A 12,840-nucleotide genomic window follows, 5' to 3' on the forward strand; every position below is an offset into this window, starting at 1 on the left:
TAGCTAGTAAAGTCATTCTAAACAACTGTCTCTGGAGGAAAGGATCTGCGTGAAAACTAAACCCCAATCTAAAAACCGTAACTTCTTTACTGAGGACCTATTAAAGTCTTACCAGAAAGAGCACAGGAAAGGTGAAAGGTCACAGGCAGTATGGATTTAAAGCAACATGCCCAGACACACAGGAAATGAACCTCAGTCCGCTCTAATTTCATTGATTTGTTCCCTGTAAATTTCTGCTCTCTTAAGAACAGTTCGTGAACTTCACCTGCCTTCCAGAGGGAACGGAGACACATGTGAGAGCTCCTCCCACCCAGAATGACAGAAGAAGAAAGTCCAAAAGGAGCCAAGACTTTAAAATGATGACAGACTTTATCTAAAAGATCCCTCAGGGGGCAATTTATCAGCTCTGTGAAGTTTCAGTGACAGCAGCTCGTACAGAAAGATATGGATTCTTCTTCAGTTTCATTCGCTTTGATGTATTGTGGGAAGGTATCACTCAAGGGGCATTTTGTACAGCAAGTACAGAAAATTTTAATAAAAACCGGATGGACAGTCAGTTTTTAAAAAGTTTAAGTCCTGCTTTAAGTAGCTTTTAAGATACTAATTTATATTAGGAGAGTGATTTTGTTATTTACTAAGTACAGGACGTTGGGCTTGAAGGGAAAATAAGCCCTGACCTAAACAGTTTGCAATTTAGCCAGGAAAACAAGATTATACACACGAAAGAATGATAATTAGCAGTAAATTGTGTTGTGCTGCCATAATTGCAGACAAAATTCAGAGAAGAGAGATACAAGTGTGGGCTAAAAGAGCTGGGTGTATGGGAGATGTTCAGTGAATATGGTGAAGGAATAATAAAGGAATGAGTGATGTATGTTAGGTTATTTTTGTCTTGTTCACTGCATTCTGGCTCTAAGAACAGTGTTGGATACTGGTCCTCAGTGAATTTGTGTTGAACGAACATCTGAATGAAGGAAACAGATCTGAACTGAATTTTGAAAGTTGAGCAAATTTTCCAGAAATAGTCACAAAAATCGATCTGAACCAAGGGATGAAACCAGGAAGAACATACAGGCAGGGCCAGAGAGGAAGGAAATGTGATCTTGTCTAGATGAACAATCAGATATTGATTTTCCAAAGGCACCAGTATAAGCTGTCTACCGTATCTTACTTCTCTTTCCATGTTGCCTTCTTCTCCATCAGCTGCCAAAGTTTTGAAGTCTTTCTATAGGTCCAGTCTTACCCTACCCTGTCTTTCCCTACTGTCCTGCCCAATTACATCCTCTCCTATCTTAAAAACCACCTTTGCTAGATTCTGCTTTCTCCTCAAGATCCAGACCCCATTTCTTTTCTTCTGTTACTGATGAACTTCTCGAAGGAGCAGTCCTTTTTCCAGGAACACACGTCTTGCATTTCTTTTAACTTATGTGCTTTGGCTTCCCGTGCATCACACCGTGGGAAATACTCTCTCAGAAGTCCCTGGGGGGCTCTCAGCCCCTATCCTGGTTGGCTCCCCTGTGGGCTGATCCCCACCCCTTCCCTTCCTCGTTCAGCGTAAAACAACACCTTCCTCCCACGTCTCTATGTCCTTTCTCAGTATCTTTTGTCTACCTCTATGCCTTCCACCTTTACTTAGATGAGGGTTCCCCCTAAGAACTTTGCCTGTCCTTTGTTTACTCTGCCCTCTGTTTGGGAGAGCACAGCAACTCCAGTGGCTCCAATTGTCACCTGTGTACTGATGACTTTCAATTCTGGTTCACACCTTGAGAAAAATTTCTACCTTCGTATGGCTTTCCAGAAGCCTCAACCTCAACATACCTAATGCCAAAATCTTCTACTCTTTATTTATTTACATCTGCTCTTTATTTATTTTTGTATATTTCCTATTTCAGGAAATAGGAAGAAATCCAAGAAAGAAATCTCTGTCCTTTCTAATACTGGTCTCACAATCCCCACAGTCTTCTGGGTGTGAACCTCCGTTGGTTCCTTCTCTTCAGCTGTTTATTTTCTGTCCCCTCCTTCATATTATCATCACTGTCATTGCCATATTCCTTTGTTGCTTGGACTAGTGCAATAGCTTCCTAACTTAGGATTACTGGGTGAAATATATTGCATGAACAATATTTATATGAAGAAATTATTTGTTTATCTGAAATTCAGATTTAAATAGGTAAAGGGGATTAAGAAGTACAAACTTCCAGTTATAAAATAAATAAATCATGGGGATGAAAAGTACAGCATAGGGAACGTAGTCAATAATACTGGAATAACTGTGTGGTAACAGATGATAACGAGATTCGTTGCAGGGATCATTTTATAATGTTTGAAACTATCAAATCACTATGATGTACACCTGGAACTAGTGGGATACTGCATGTCAGTTATGCTTCAATTAAAAAATCTTTTAAAGACTATTTATTTGAGAGAGAGAGAGAATGTGTGTGTGCGAGTGGGAGGGGCAGAGGGAGAGAGAATCTCAAGCAGCTCGGCGCTGAGTGTGGAGTCTGACAGGGGGCTCAATCTCACGATCCTGAGATCACAACCTGAACCAAAACCAAGAGTCCAATGCTTAACTGACTGTGCCACCCATTAAAAAAAAAATTAAAAAGCTGTTTTGGTTTTTCTCCACTAATTCTGGTAACCCTACCCTAACTGGTCTCCTGCCCTCCAATTTCTGAGTGTTTCAGTCTTTCCTCCACATTCATGCCAGAGTTATCTAAAACACAGATGAGAATGTGTCAGAGAAGTGACAGGAATCATCTGGTGGCTCCACGCTGCCTAGAGGAGGAACCCGACCACTTAGTCGATATTAAAGAAGATCACATTCTGGTGCCAGTTCTCTTTTCTTGCCCCACCTTCTATCTTTCCACTCTGTTGTATCGGGAAAATCACCCGCCCCAAACATACCACATGAATTTATCCTTGTGCTTTTTCTCAAAATGCTGGCTTAGCTTGGCATTCTCTTCTCCCTTCAAACCCTTAAAAATTTATTTTTAATATTCATAATTCTCCCTGTTTCAATATGACACTCAAAATTAACTATCCCATTTAAATATCGGCAGAAGTATAGGGATAGATTTTTACGTTACAGTTTCTGTTCTGACTTTTGTATCAAATAAAATGTCCCTTATTTCCCTCTACTTTCAGAGAACAATCATCTTTCTCCTGCATCTATTCTCTAGGAAGTTATAATTTGTTTTTGTTTTTAAAACTTTTATTCAAGTATAATGAACACAGTGTTATATTAGTTTCAGTTTATAAATCCCTTAGATTTGCATTATAGCCATCCTTCAATGACCGGTTCAAACGTCATCTCCCTCGCAGGGTGTTGTCCTGATCCCAACACTGCAGTGACCCACAGTGTCCTTGGCACTTCCATAGCATCTTCATTTCAGTACAGCCCATTACATTCTCTCTCTCCCTGAAAATTTTTATTTCAATTCCAGTACAGTTAACATACAGTGTTACAGTAGTTTCACGTACAATACAGTGATTCAGCAACTCCGTACATTACTCAGTGCTCATCATGGCAGACGTACTCTTAGTTCCCGGCACCTATTTCACCCATGCCCCCACCCTCTTCCCCTCTGGTGACCATCACTTCGATCTCTATAGTTAAGAGTCTGTTTCTTCGTTTGTCTCTCTTTTTCCTTTGTTTGTTTGCATCTTAAATTCCACATATGAGTGAAATCATAGGGTATTTGTCTTTCTCTGACTTTTAGATGTTACTTGTGGGCAGGAATTCTAAGTAATTTTTATATATATAAAAAAGATATATTGAGTCATACCTATTGCATTAGGTACTTTTTAAGGGATTTGCATGAATTCAGTCATTGATCAGCAACTCTGAAATTTAGGTACTGTTATTACCCCTGATTGTATTCTGCACGTTACCTAGCTCAATGCTCTCTAGTCAATCAGAATTAATTAATTTTAAAAATTAAATGGAGATGCTTTTATTTGGGATAATAATGTACTTTTGGCTCATTCAAATAAGTTTTTTTTCCTCATAGTCGATATTATTTTAATTGATTCATTAATAATCTGCTTTGTTTCAGAAATAATTAAAGATGACTAAATTTCTTCTACAAAGACACTTATATACACATGCCAGTGTCTTACAAAGGCACCGAATGGGGTTGATTTAGTATGATTCACCTTGAAAAAAATCAAGAAATCAAATATATTATGTGAAAAATGGTAAAAAGGGAAAATGCTTAAAATTAGAAGCATTGACAAGCTGAATGTTTATTACAACTTTTCTGAGGGAAGGTCAAGATTTCCCAGGAATCTTTCTTAATAAAATGAGAGCCAGTTTGAATCCTAATTATGTAAAGGAAATGAGCTCTGGGTCTCTAAGTATACAAACCATTTCAGAGTCGAGGTGGGGAGATCCTTAATGTAGGAAGATTACATTATTATATTTTATATGCACAACTTCCCTGTTATCAAACAGATCATCATTGAAAATGAGGTAGCATCAAGCAGATGGTGTTTTGGAGCATGACATAATCTGAAGTTTACATGCCACTCTGACCTGTAGGAAGTAAGGAATGTGCGGGAAATAAACAGCCAGTGCTGAAGCCCACACTCAGGGGGCCTGTTTGTCCTGATGAGCTGACATCTTTGCGAGTAAGTTCAAAGGTGGTAAATGTTTATTTCCTGTTTCACTTCCAGGTGTTGCCTGTGCTTTTCCAGTCACTCAACAAAAAAAGGCATGTGACACCTACTCACATTTCTGGAATGACATCCAGTGGAAGAAGATGTAACTAACATGATAAATTTGAGAGGTCCCTAATTTCAACCCCCTCATTCTTCCTTGAGTACTTTTCTAAATGTTTACCTACTTATTTGCTCTACAATAATCTGGAGAAAAATACATCTTATGAGCACTTTCTTTGGGTGATTTCTACATATTAAAAAGTAGACAGTGTTATTAAAGTATTATAAACCTATTCCTTAGCTTCCCACAAAAAAACAGTGATGCAATGATGACACACCCAGGAAAACAAATGACTTACCTGGATGATTGCCTTTGGGGGACTTTGGACAAAGGAGTTATTTTGTTCTCAGCTTCTCTCCCATTGTCTTTTCAGCTATGACCACTGAGGGAGAGGTAGGATGAAGGTATATGGCATTTTATCTTCAGGCCTATCAAGGCGCACCAGAACTAGCTTTCTTACAGGATGGTTCTAGTAGGGTGGGTCTGAGCAGGTGCGAGTTTTTGCTCATCTAGTAGAACCCATACTTCGTGAATTTCATTTTTATGTTGTTAGACAACAAACAATCTTACTTCCACAGGGGTCTAGGTTCTGCCTTAGGTCAACAAAATGTGTTCGAAATGTACCTACCCATAACAAAGTAAAATCTTAGGTTCCCATAACCGGTGGTATCCATATATGGGGTGCATAATTTCCTCTCTCCATCTTTGAGGAAGACCATTGATAAACCTGATTCTACTGTTCCACATTCTGTACCAATGACAGCTCCCAAGATGTCCCACCTTAAAAAACAATGAGAATCATGAACAGTTGGAATATTAAGTCAAAGCTTTATAGAGTATAACATTTTATTTTTCATGAGGAACATTTACCTAGGAATCAATAATTCTGAAATAAAGATATGGTACAACAGATTTTAGTAATGAACCAACTTGTAAACACATTCCATTCACAATTATGATTTTTCTGTAGAAGGAGAAATGTAATCAATACTATGTACAGTCTTTATTCTCAAAGTACTTATAGTCAAGAGGGAGGGGTCAGATTTGAACTAAGGAAACAGGGAACCATAAAAGACAGTATCATAAGATCATAAACACTTGTATGGTATTTTGCACATTAACAAATAGTTATAGAATATAAAGTCATAAGAGTGGCAAGAGCCTAGCCAGTTTTCAAAAAAAGATGAGATTTAAATGGGATCATGTCAAAAAATATATACTCGGCTATACGGAAGAGAACAAAAATATCTAATATTTTAAAACTCCTATTTCTCCTTAGTATTTATTTCTGGTTGTGTCTAATCTGGACACTGCTATTCATGCCACTCACCTGCCCACAGATGGAGGAAACTGGGACATACAGAGGTAAGTGGCTTGCCTAAGGCCAACTACCTGTTTAGCTCTAAAATTGAGATCTTCTGTTTCCCAGTCTGTTGTTATTTTAGTAGTTAGGGTTCTAACAAGCGTACTGTGTCAGGGAGATTATGTTGAACCATTTCAGTTTATAATAGATTTGGGACTCAGGTGTTTAGGAAATGCCTATTTTTTTTTTTTTTTGTATTTTAACAGATTATATTAATCATTCAAGAAACTCAAAAATAACTTTGTGGAGCAGCTCTTAATAGTGTCAGACCACTGTAAATTAACGAGGAACCTCTCTTGACTCATACAAGAAAATTTCACACTGGTTCATTAGTCTTTTACTTGCTCCATTTATCCCAATTAAACCACTCAGCCTACTGATCCACAAAGCAAGTTAAGGTTATAAATGATGCATATGATGACTCCTTTTAGGCTTTAGAGTATTTTTAAAGTGAAAAATTGAATTGAAAAAGATGGAATTGTCATGGACTAAGAGAACCTTCTATTCAAGTGAAAAATGAAATTAGTAGTCTTTTTCTCATTATTAGTTGTGAATGAATAACTCTTCTAGATGAATCTAAATGAATTATTTTCAAGACATCCACCACAGATGGAGCTGTGTGAGATATATTCAGACTGTATATTTCTTTCTTTCTTTCTTTCTTTCTTTCTTTCTTTCTTTCTTTCTTTCTTTCTTTCTTTCTTTCTTTCTCTTTCTTTCTTTCTTTCTTTCTCTTTCTTTCTTTCTTTCTTTCTTTCTTTCTTTCTTTCTTTTGTTCTTTTTTAAGATTTATATATTTATTTTATGGGGCGACTGGGTGGCTCAGTCATTAAGAGCCTGCCTTCGGGTCAGGTCATGATCCCAGGGTCCTGGGATCGAGCCCCTCATTGGGCTCCCTGCTTGGCTGGAAGCCTGCTTCTCCCTCTCACATTCCCCTTGCTTGTGTTCCCTCTCTTGCTGTCTCTCTTTGTCAAATAAATAAATAAAATCTTTTAAAAAATTTATATATTTATTTTAGAGAGAGAATCCCAAGCATTCTCCTCACTGAGAGTGGAGCCTGATGCAGAGCTCGGTCTCATGACCCCGAGATCACGACTTGGGCCAAAACCAAGAGTCAGATGTTTAACCGACTGAGCCGCCCAGGCACACCTGTATGTTTTTTCCAATCTTTATTTTAAAGCCCCCATATCTTCCATTTTACTCTATATTAGTCTTTATTTCTCCCACTTTTAACTGTTGGAAGATAACAAAAGTGAAGTTATTTTCTTTCGAAACCCAAATATTTATAATCAAGTGAAATGGAAAGTTTAGTCTGCTTTGAAGAGAAAGAAGCAGAGAGAGATCTAAAAAAGCATTTTGTAAAAGCGTCAGTGATTTGAATAAATTATCTTGCATTTATTAAAAATTCAGTAGAAGCCTGTTGTAGCATAAGCTCATTCTTTCATGAATTTGTATAGAAACTGGCTCAGGCTTAGTTGGAGACAAAGTAGCCTTGAGGGATGGCAGAGACAGCCTTGCACTCCCTGGACTTCAGAGTCCAGATCTGTACGGGTGCAAAGTTGTGGGTCTTTTCTAGTTATAAAAACGACATGGTCCCTGAGCGTCTCCTGACAATCAATTACATGAAGTAAAATTATAACATAAGCAAATCTTTGAGGCCAGGAGTGGTATCTCAAGAGCTTTATAGTTTTAGTGGTATTTTCGATGGCATGGCAATTTCCCTGAAAAGGAGTGTTACTTCTCTACGGTCTAAATTATGTTTTCCCCAGGTAAATGTGGTTGTGTGTGAACTGCATTTGAAGGAATGCCTGCCTACAGGGGAGACACCTCTACAGCATAGCAATTTATATTTACGCGTTGATGATTAACTCTAAAAAAAGAGCCCCTGTATTATTTATTATAAATACAGTGGTGCCTATTATTTATAATAGAGTTGGTTGAATTTGGAACACAGAAAAAAAAGTTTGATAATCAATAAAATGCCCTAAGGCTTTGTTCCTTAGATGTAGCAAGGTCACAATGATGTTTAATTTAGATCTTTAAACTATGACTTTCTGTTTTGTGTCAAAAAAAGAGGAATATTTTTGTAAGTAAAGATAATTTAAAGGAGTTTATTAGCTGGAAAGCTGATGGTCCTCTCTATCAACTATTTTGTAATGCTTTGAGAATACAATTAATTATGTTTTAATCAGCTCATACTTTGATACTTCTAAGAAAGACACAAGAGAGGAGAAATTAAATCTTTTCACACAAAAAAGATAACTATGTTAGGTGATGGATGTGTTAATTAACTAGATGGAGTTCTTTCACAACGAATACATATATCGTATCACCATGATGCACTTTAACTTTCTCACAATTTTATATGTCAATGATGCCTCGGGAAAGCTGAAATTAAAAAAAAAAGATTTCCTTCATTAGCTTAAAAATAGAATGAAATCTATTCTTTGAAGGGTAATTTGGCAGTAACTATCAAAATGAAAATTACCTACCTACATGTATGTATATGTACGCACATATGTCTGATTCTCAAATTTTCCTTTTCTCTTTTAGAAATTTACCTTTCAAAAATACTTTAACAAGTATGCAAAAATTTTCATTATAATATTCTTTGTCTATCAATAGGGGTTCAATTAGATAAACTGGTACGTCACTTTTTAAAAAATACTGATCTATATTTACTGACTAGAAGATACATTCATTATTTGTTAGTTTTTTTAAAAATTAAGTTGTGGCACAGTTTACAAAATGTGACTCTGGCGGGTGGTGTGTGTGTGTGTGTGTGTGTGTGTGTGTGTAATCACAGAAAAATTTCTGAATGAATATATGTGTATATTTTAACTGTGAGAAATGGGATTAGCATGGGAGGACTTTTGATTTTTCCTTTACATATCTGCTTCTCAGTAAGGCTGTAATTTTCAGGAAAAAAGAAGAAAGGCATTCAATTTATAGGTATTATAATTCAGAATGAAAACCTGAATGATCTCATTATAGGTTGATGAAAATACTAAGAATATGAACACAGGGAATAGAGGTCATATTTTAATCAGATATTCTTTGCCTACAAATATTGGCATAAAATGCTCTAAAGCTAATGAAGCATTCATTCCACGTCATCTATGAAAATTTGTTTTATTATATTTTCTGGAATATATTAAATCACCTGAAGTTGGCTACTTTAGGTTTGAGCTAAGATATAGGATAAAGCCTGGCTATGAGATCCCACATTTACCAAATTCATAAGATTTTTTTAATCTCTATGAATTCTCTGAGGTTAAATAAGTTCATTCTATCCATAAGGTCTCTATTTGGGATAAATTCTCTGTTATTTAATAAGGGATGTGCCATAGGTAAAGACCCTTCCACATTCATTTATATTCATGAGGTTTATCTTGAGTATGAGCCCTGTGAGGTCTAGCAAGGTGTGTACTTTGACTGAAGGCTCCTCTACTTTCATTTAGAGGTTTTTCCCTGTAGCATGACAGCTTAGGTGAAGGTAAAGGATGAGCTCTATCTGAAAGCTTCCCTGCATGCACTGCATTTCAAAAATTCTTTTCTTCAATTGGTTCCCCTGTATTTCACTCAAATTCAATTTTGTTTCAGGTTTTTATTACATGCATTATGTTGATTTACACTCTTGTCGGAATAACATTAATAAAGAATATTGTCTTCACAATGGGAGAAAGCACTCAGCTTTCTCACCAATAAGACAGAAATATGACCTAGACTGGAGGATGGTTAGAGAAAATAATGTACTGCCTGGGACGTGACAGCGTGTCAGTAAGCGTTAGCTTCCCCTCCTCCTGCCGTAAAACGTAGTGCTATCTTTGTTTTAAAGTAAGTTGAGGAGGCGATTCAAAGGAATTTCTAAATTATAATGAGTGTTTTTATTTTTTCATACAGAATTCGCAAAGCAACAAGACTAGACAAAGTCACTGTACCATATGCAAGTGCTACGACTTAATCTTTAAGCAAGGGGACACTGAGCTGAAAGAATAATTGCACTTTGTCTATCTGTGGATCTTTGGTACTATTCATGATTTCTGTCTATAATCTTCTGGGCTCCTCAATTCATTATTTATGTTATCTAAATGGTCAAGTGGGTTTTGCTTTAGTAAAAATGAACATGCTTATAAAAGAAAAAAAAAGATCCACTTAATACAATATTAACTCAGTTAGACTGCCAACCTATCTTCAGTCCATTTACCTTGAATTATAAGCTTAAATAAAATCCTCCTTTAGCTTTATAAGCATTTTTGTGAAAAGTATTCTAAGTCAGAGAGAACATAATTCTTCTGAGTAGGACAGAGGGAAGAATTTGTAGAAAATACAAGAAGATGCTCAAATCGTTCTGAAGAATTCTAAATAATTTAAAGCCCATTTTTTTAAAAGATTTTATTTATTTATTCGACAGAGATAGAGACAGCCAGCGAGAGAGGGAACACAGCAGGGAGTGGGAGAGGAAGAAGCAGGCTCACAGTGGAGGAGCCTGATGTGGGACTCGATCCCACAACGCCGGGATCACGCCCTGAGCCGAAGGCAGACGCCTAACCGCTGTGCCACCCAGGCGTCCCTAAAGCCCATTTTTAATAAAAGCACCAACTTATATTGAAGGGGCTATAATGGAGATTGTTCTTGTTGGTTTATATGCAGTTTTGGTTTTCAATGGTTATGTGTAAGATTCTTTGCTACTATTTCCCTGGAACAAGGAAGCTGATATAAAATTGTTTTATTGAGTTTATATTGCCTTTTACTTGTCCCCCTGTCCCACTGGATAACACTCAATATTAAGAAAGACATACTGAGTCAGTTGTAAGTGTAATCCAGTTAGCAAGCAGTGCCGTTAAAACATATAACTAATACTTTGCATTTGGTGTCTCTATAGTAAGTCATCTATCAGAGATGAAGCCATGGCTAATATCGGAAAACCATTCTTACTCAAATTTTTTTTCTATAATCTTAGACGAGCTGTTTATTTAAAAAAATATATCTATTGGAAGAGCTTCTTCAGAGCAAATTCATAAAGCAGTTATCTTAATAGGATACGGGTGGTAGTAGAAGAGGGTTGTTAGCAATGGAAGTTGGAGGGAACTGGAAGTAGGTTAGTAGTTCAGAGACTCCTCTCTCTCTAACCTTTGAAAAAGTCAGTGACACCAAATACGGGTAAGCAAATTTGACCTCAGGCTGAGTCCTGTTTGCGCTCTAAGCATCTTTTCTATATCCTGCTGGTGTATTGGAATTCTGAGCATTTCATCATGCACAGTATTTGCCACTAGTTGCTTTTAATTTTTAAGTAGAGGAAGATGTTTCACAAAAAAGATGTCTGTCCCCATGAGGATACCCACATGGAGAAGTACAGTTGGAAATATTTTTTGAAACTTTAAAAAAGAAATTTTATTTGTTTTCTATTATGATACCAGCATTCTCATTACTGAAAAATTGGAAAATAAAAAGGTAGGAAAAAGTCGCCCATAACCACACTCTCCTGGAGGCAAGCACAATTAATATTTTAGTTTATTTATTTCTAATATTTTTGTATGTATATTTCCAAATAGTTGTGGTAATATTATATAGATGGTTTATACTCTTCTTTTACTTCCATTAGTAATGTACACATTTTCCAGGATATATTACTAACTCTTTATAAATGAGCCACACAATATTTTGTTATATATATATATATATATATATATATATATATATATACCAAACTGTATTTAGTCATTTTCCTATTTTTGAATTTCAAAATATAATAATAAATAGTTACACTATTTAGCATACTTATGGGCCTGAGGAATTAAATCGTCAATTCCCTAATGCTCCTGGATGTGCTCTCGAGCACAGGTAACTCCAAGCTATGCTTCTTGAGGTGTCAGAGCTCTGCTCTTACTTCACAGAAACTCCTAGATCATCAGGACTGACTTGCGGCCAATGGTGATCAGGTGAACCACTGAGGAAGGGCTATGGGGAACACAGACAAGGTTGACAACATGGGCATCTAAACATTTCAGTGCCAGCAACCTCCTCCAATACCTTCCACAGAAAAATCCTATCACCGGCTAATGTTGTGCCAAGCTGCCAGAAATCAAATCACTTTGGAAGGATTCAGATTTCATTCTCGTTTTCTCTGTGACCTCAGCAAAGATTCTATCCTGGAAGGGAAGCCAGTGGCTGTGTTCTGGATGCTCACACGGACAGCTGGTTTTTGGAGGGGGAGGTGGGTGGCTCCGAACCAACTCAAGAATGGCAGAACCCAAAGCAAAGATGGTGTGCAAATGGGCTGCACATTAAATTGCTATGAAGGAGTTCCAGAACAATATAGCGCTTACTTTTTGTTAGTTGAAATTTTACTGCTTATATTTTTAAAGTATAAAAACAATTTGCTTCAAGAGAAAGTGGTGTTAGAACCCAGGCCCAAAGCAAACCAGAACAAATAAGATATAATCTATGTTCTTTGAACAGTTTGCAACAAGATTACTCAGATCCATTTTAGCACTTCCGCGGTTTTAAAATATATCCAATTATCATTTTAACTAATATGGTCTTTTTTCTTAATGACACTTCATTGGTTTATTTAGAGAATCCAATTTAGGTTTCATTGGCCGATTCGACTTTGTTTGCGTTTCTTCTATATCTCATTAATTAATTTGAGTATAATTTTCCTTTGAGCACCACGTTCCTCACATCCCATTACTAACCGTAATTATAGTTGGAATGAAAGCTAATTCCTAAGTTTTTTGATTGCTTGTTATGT

General features: G+C 36.6%; 1 protein-coding gene across 2 annotated transcripts in view; it reads right to left on the reverse strand.

The window, feature by feature from the left end:
* The window catches only part of RELN (reelin), a 482,353-nt gene that overhangs the window by 167,108 nt on the left and 302,405 nt on the right, over positions 1-12,840 (reverse strand). For both annotated transcript variants that reach the window (XM_087861166.1, XM_087861167.1), the window contains exon 12: positions 5,352-5,503. In XM_087861166.1, coding sequence (XP_087717292.1) covers positions 5,352-5,503 — 152 coding nt within the window. The remainder of the gene's footprint in view (positions 1-5,351; positions 5,504-12,840) is intronic.

This window comes from Ursus americanus, chromosome 3 (genome assembly GCF_024610735.1).
Source record: "Ursus americanus isolate L20-20 chromosome 3, mUrsAme1.1.p, whole genome shotgun sequence".
In the NCBI taxonomy this organism is placed as follows: domain Eukaryota; kingdom Metazoa; phylum Chordata; class Mammalia; order Carnivora; family Ursidae; genus Ursus; species Ursus americanus.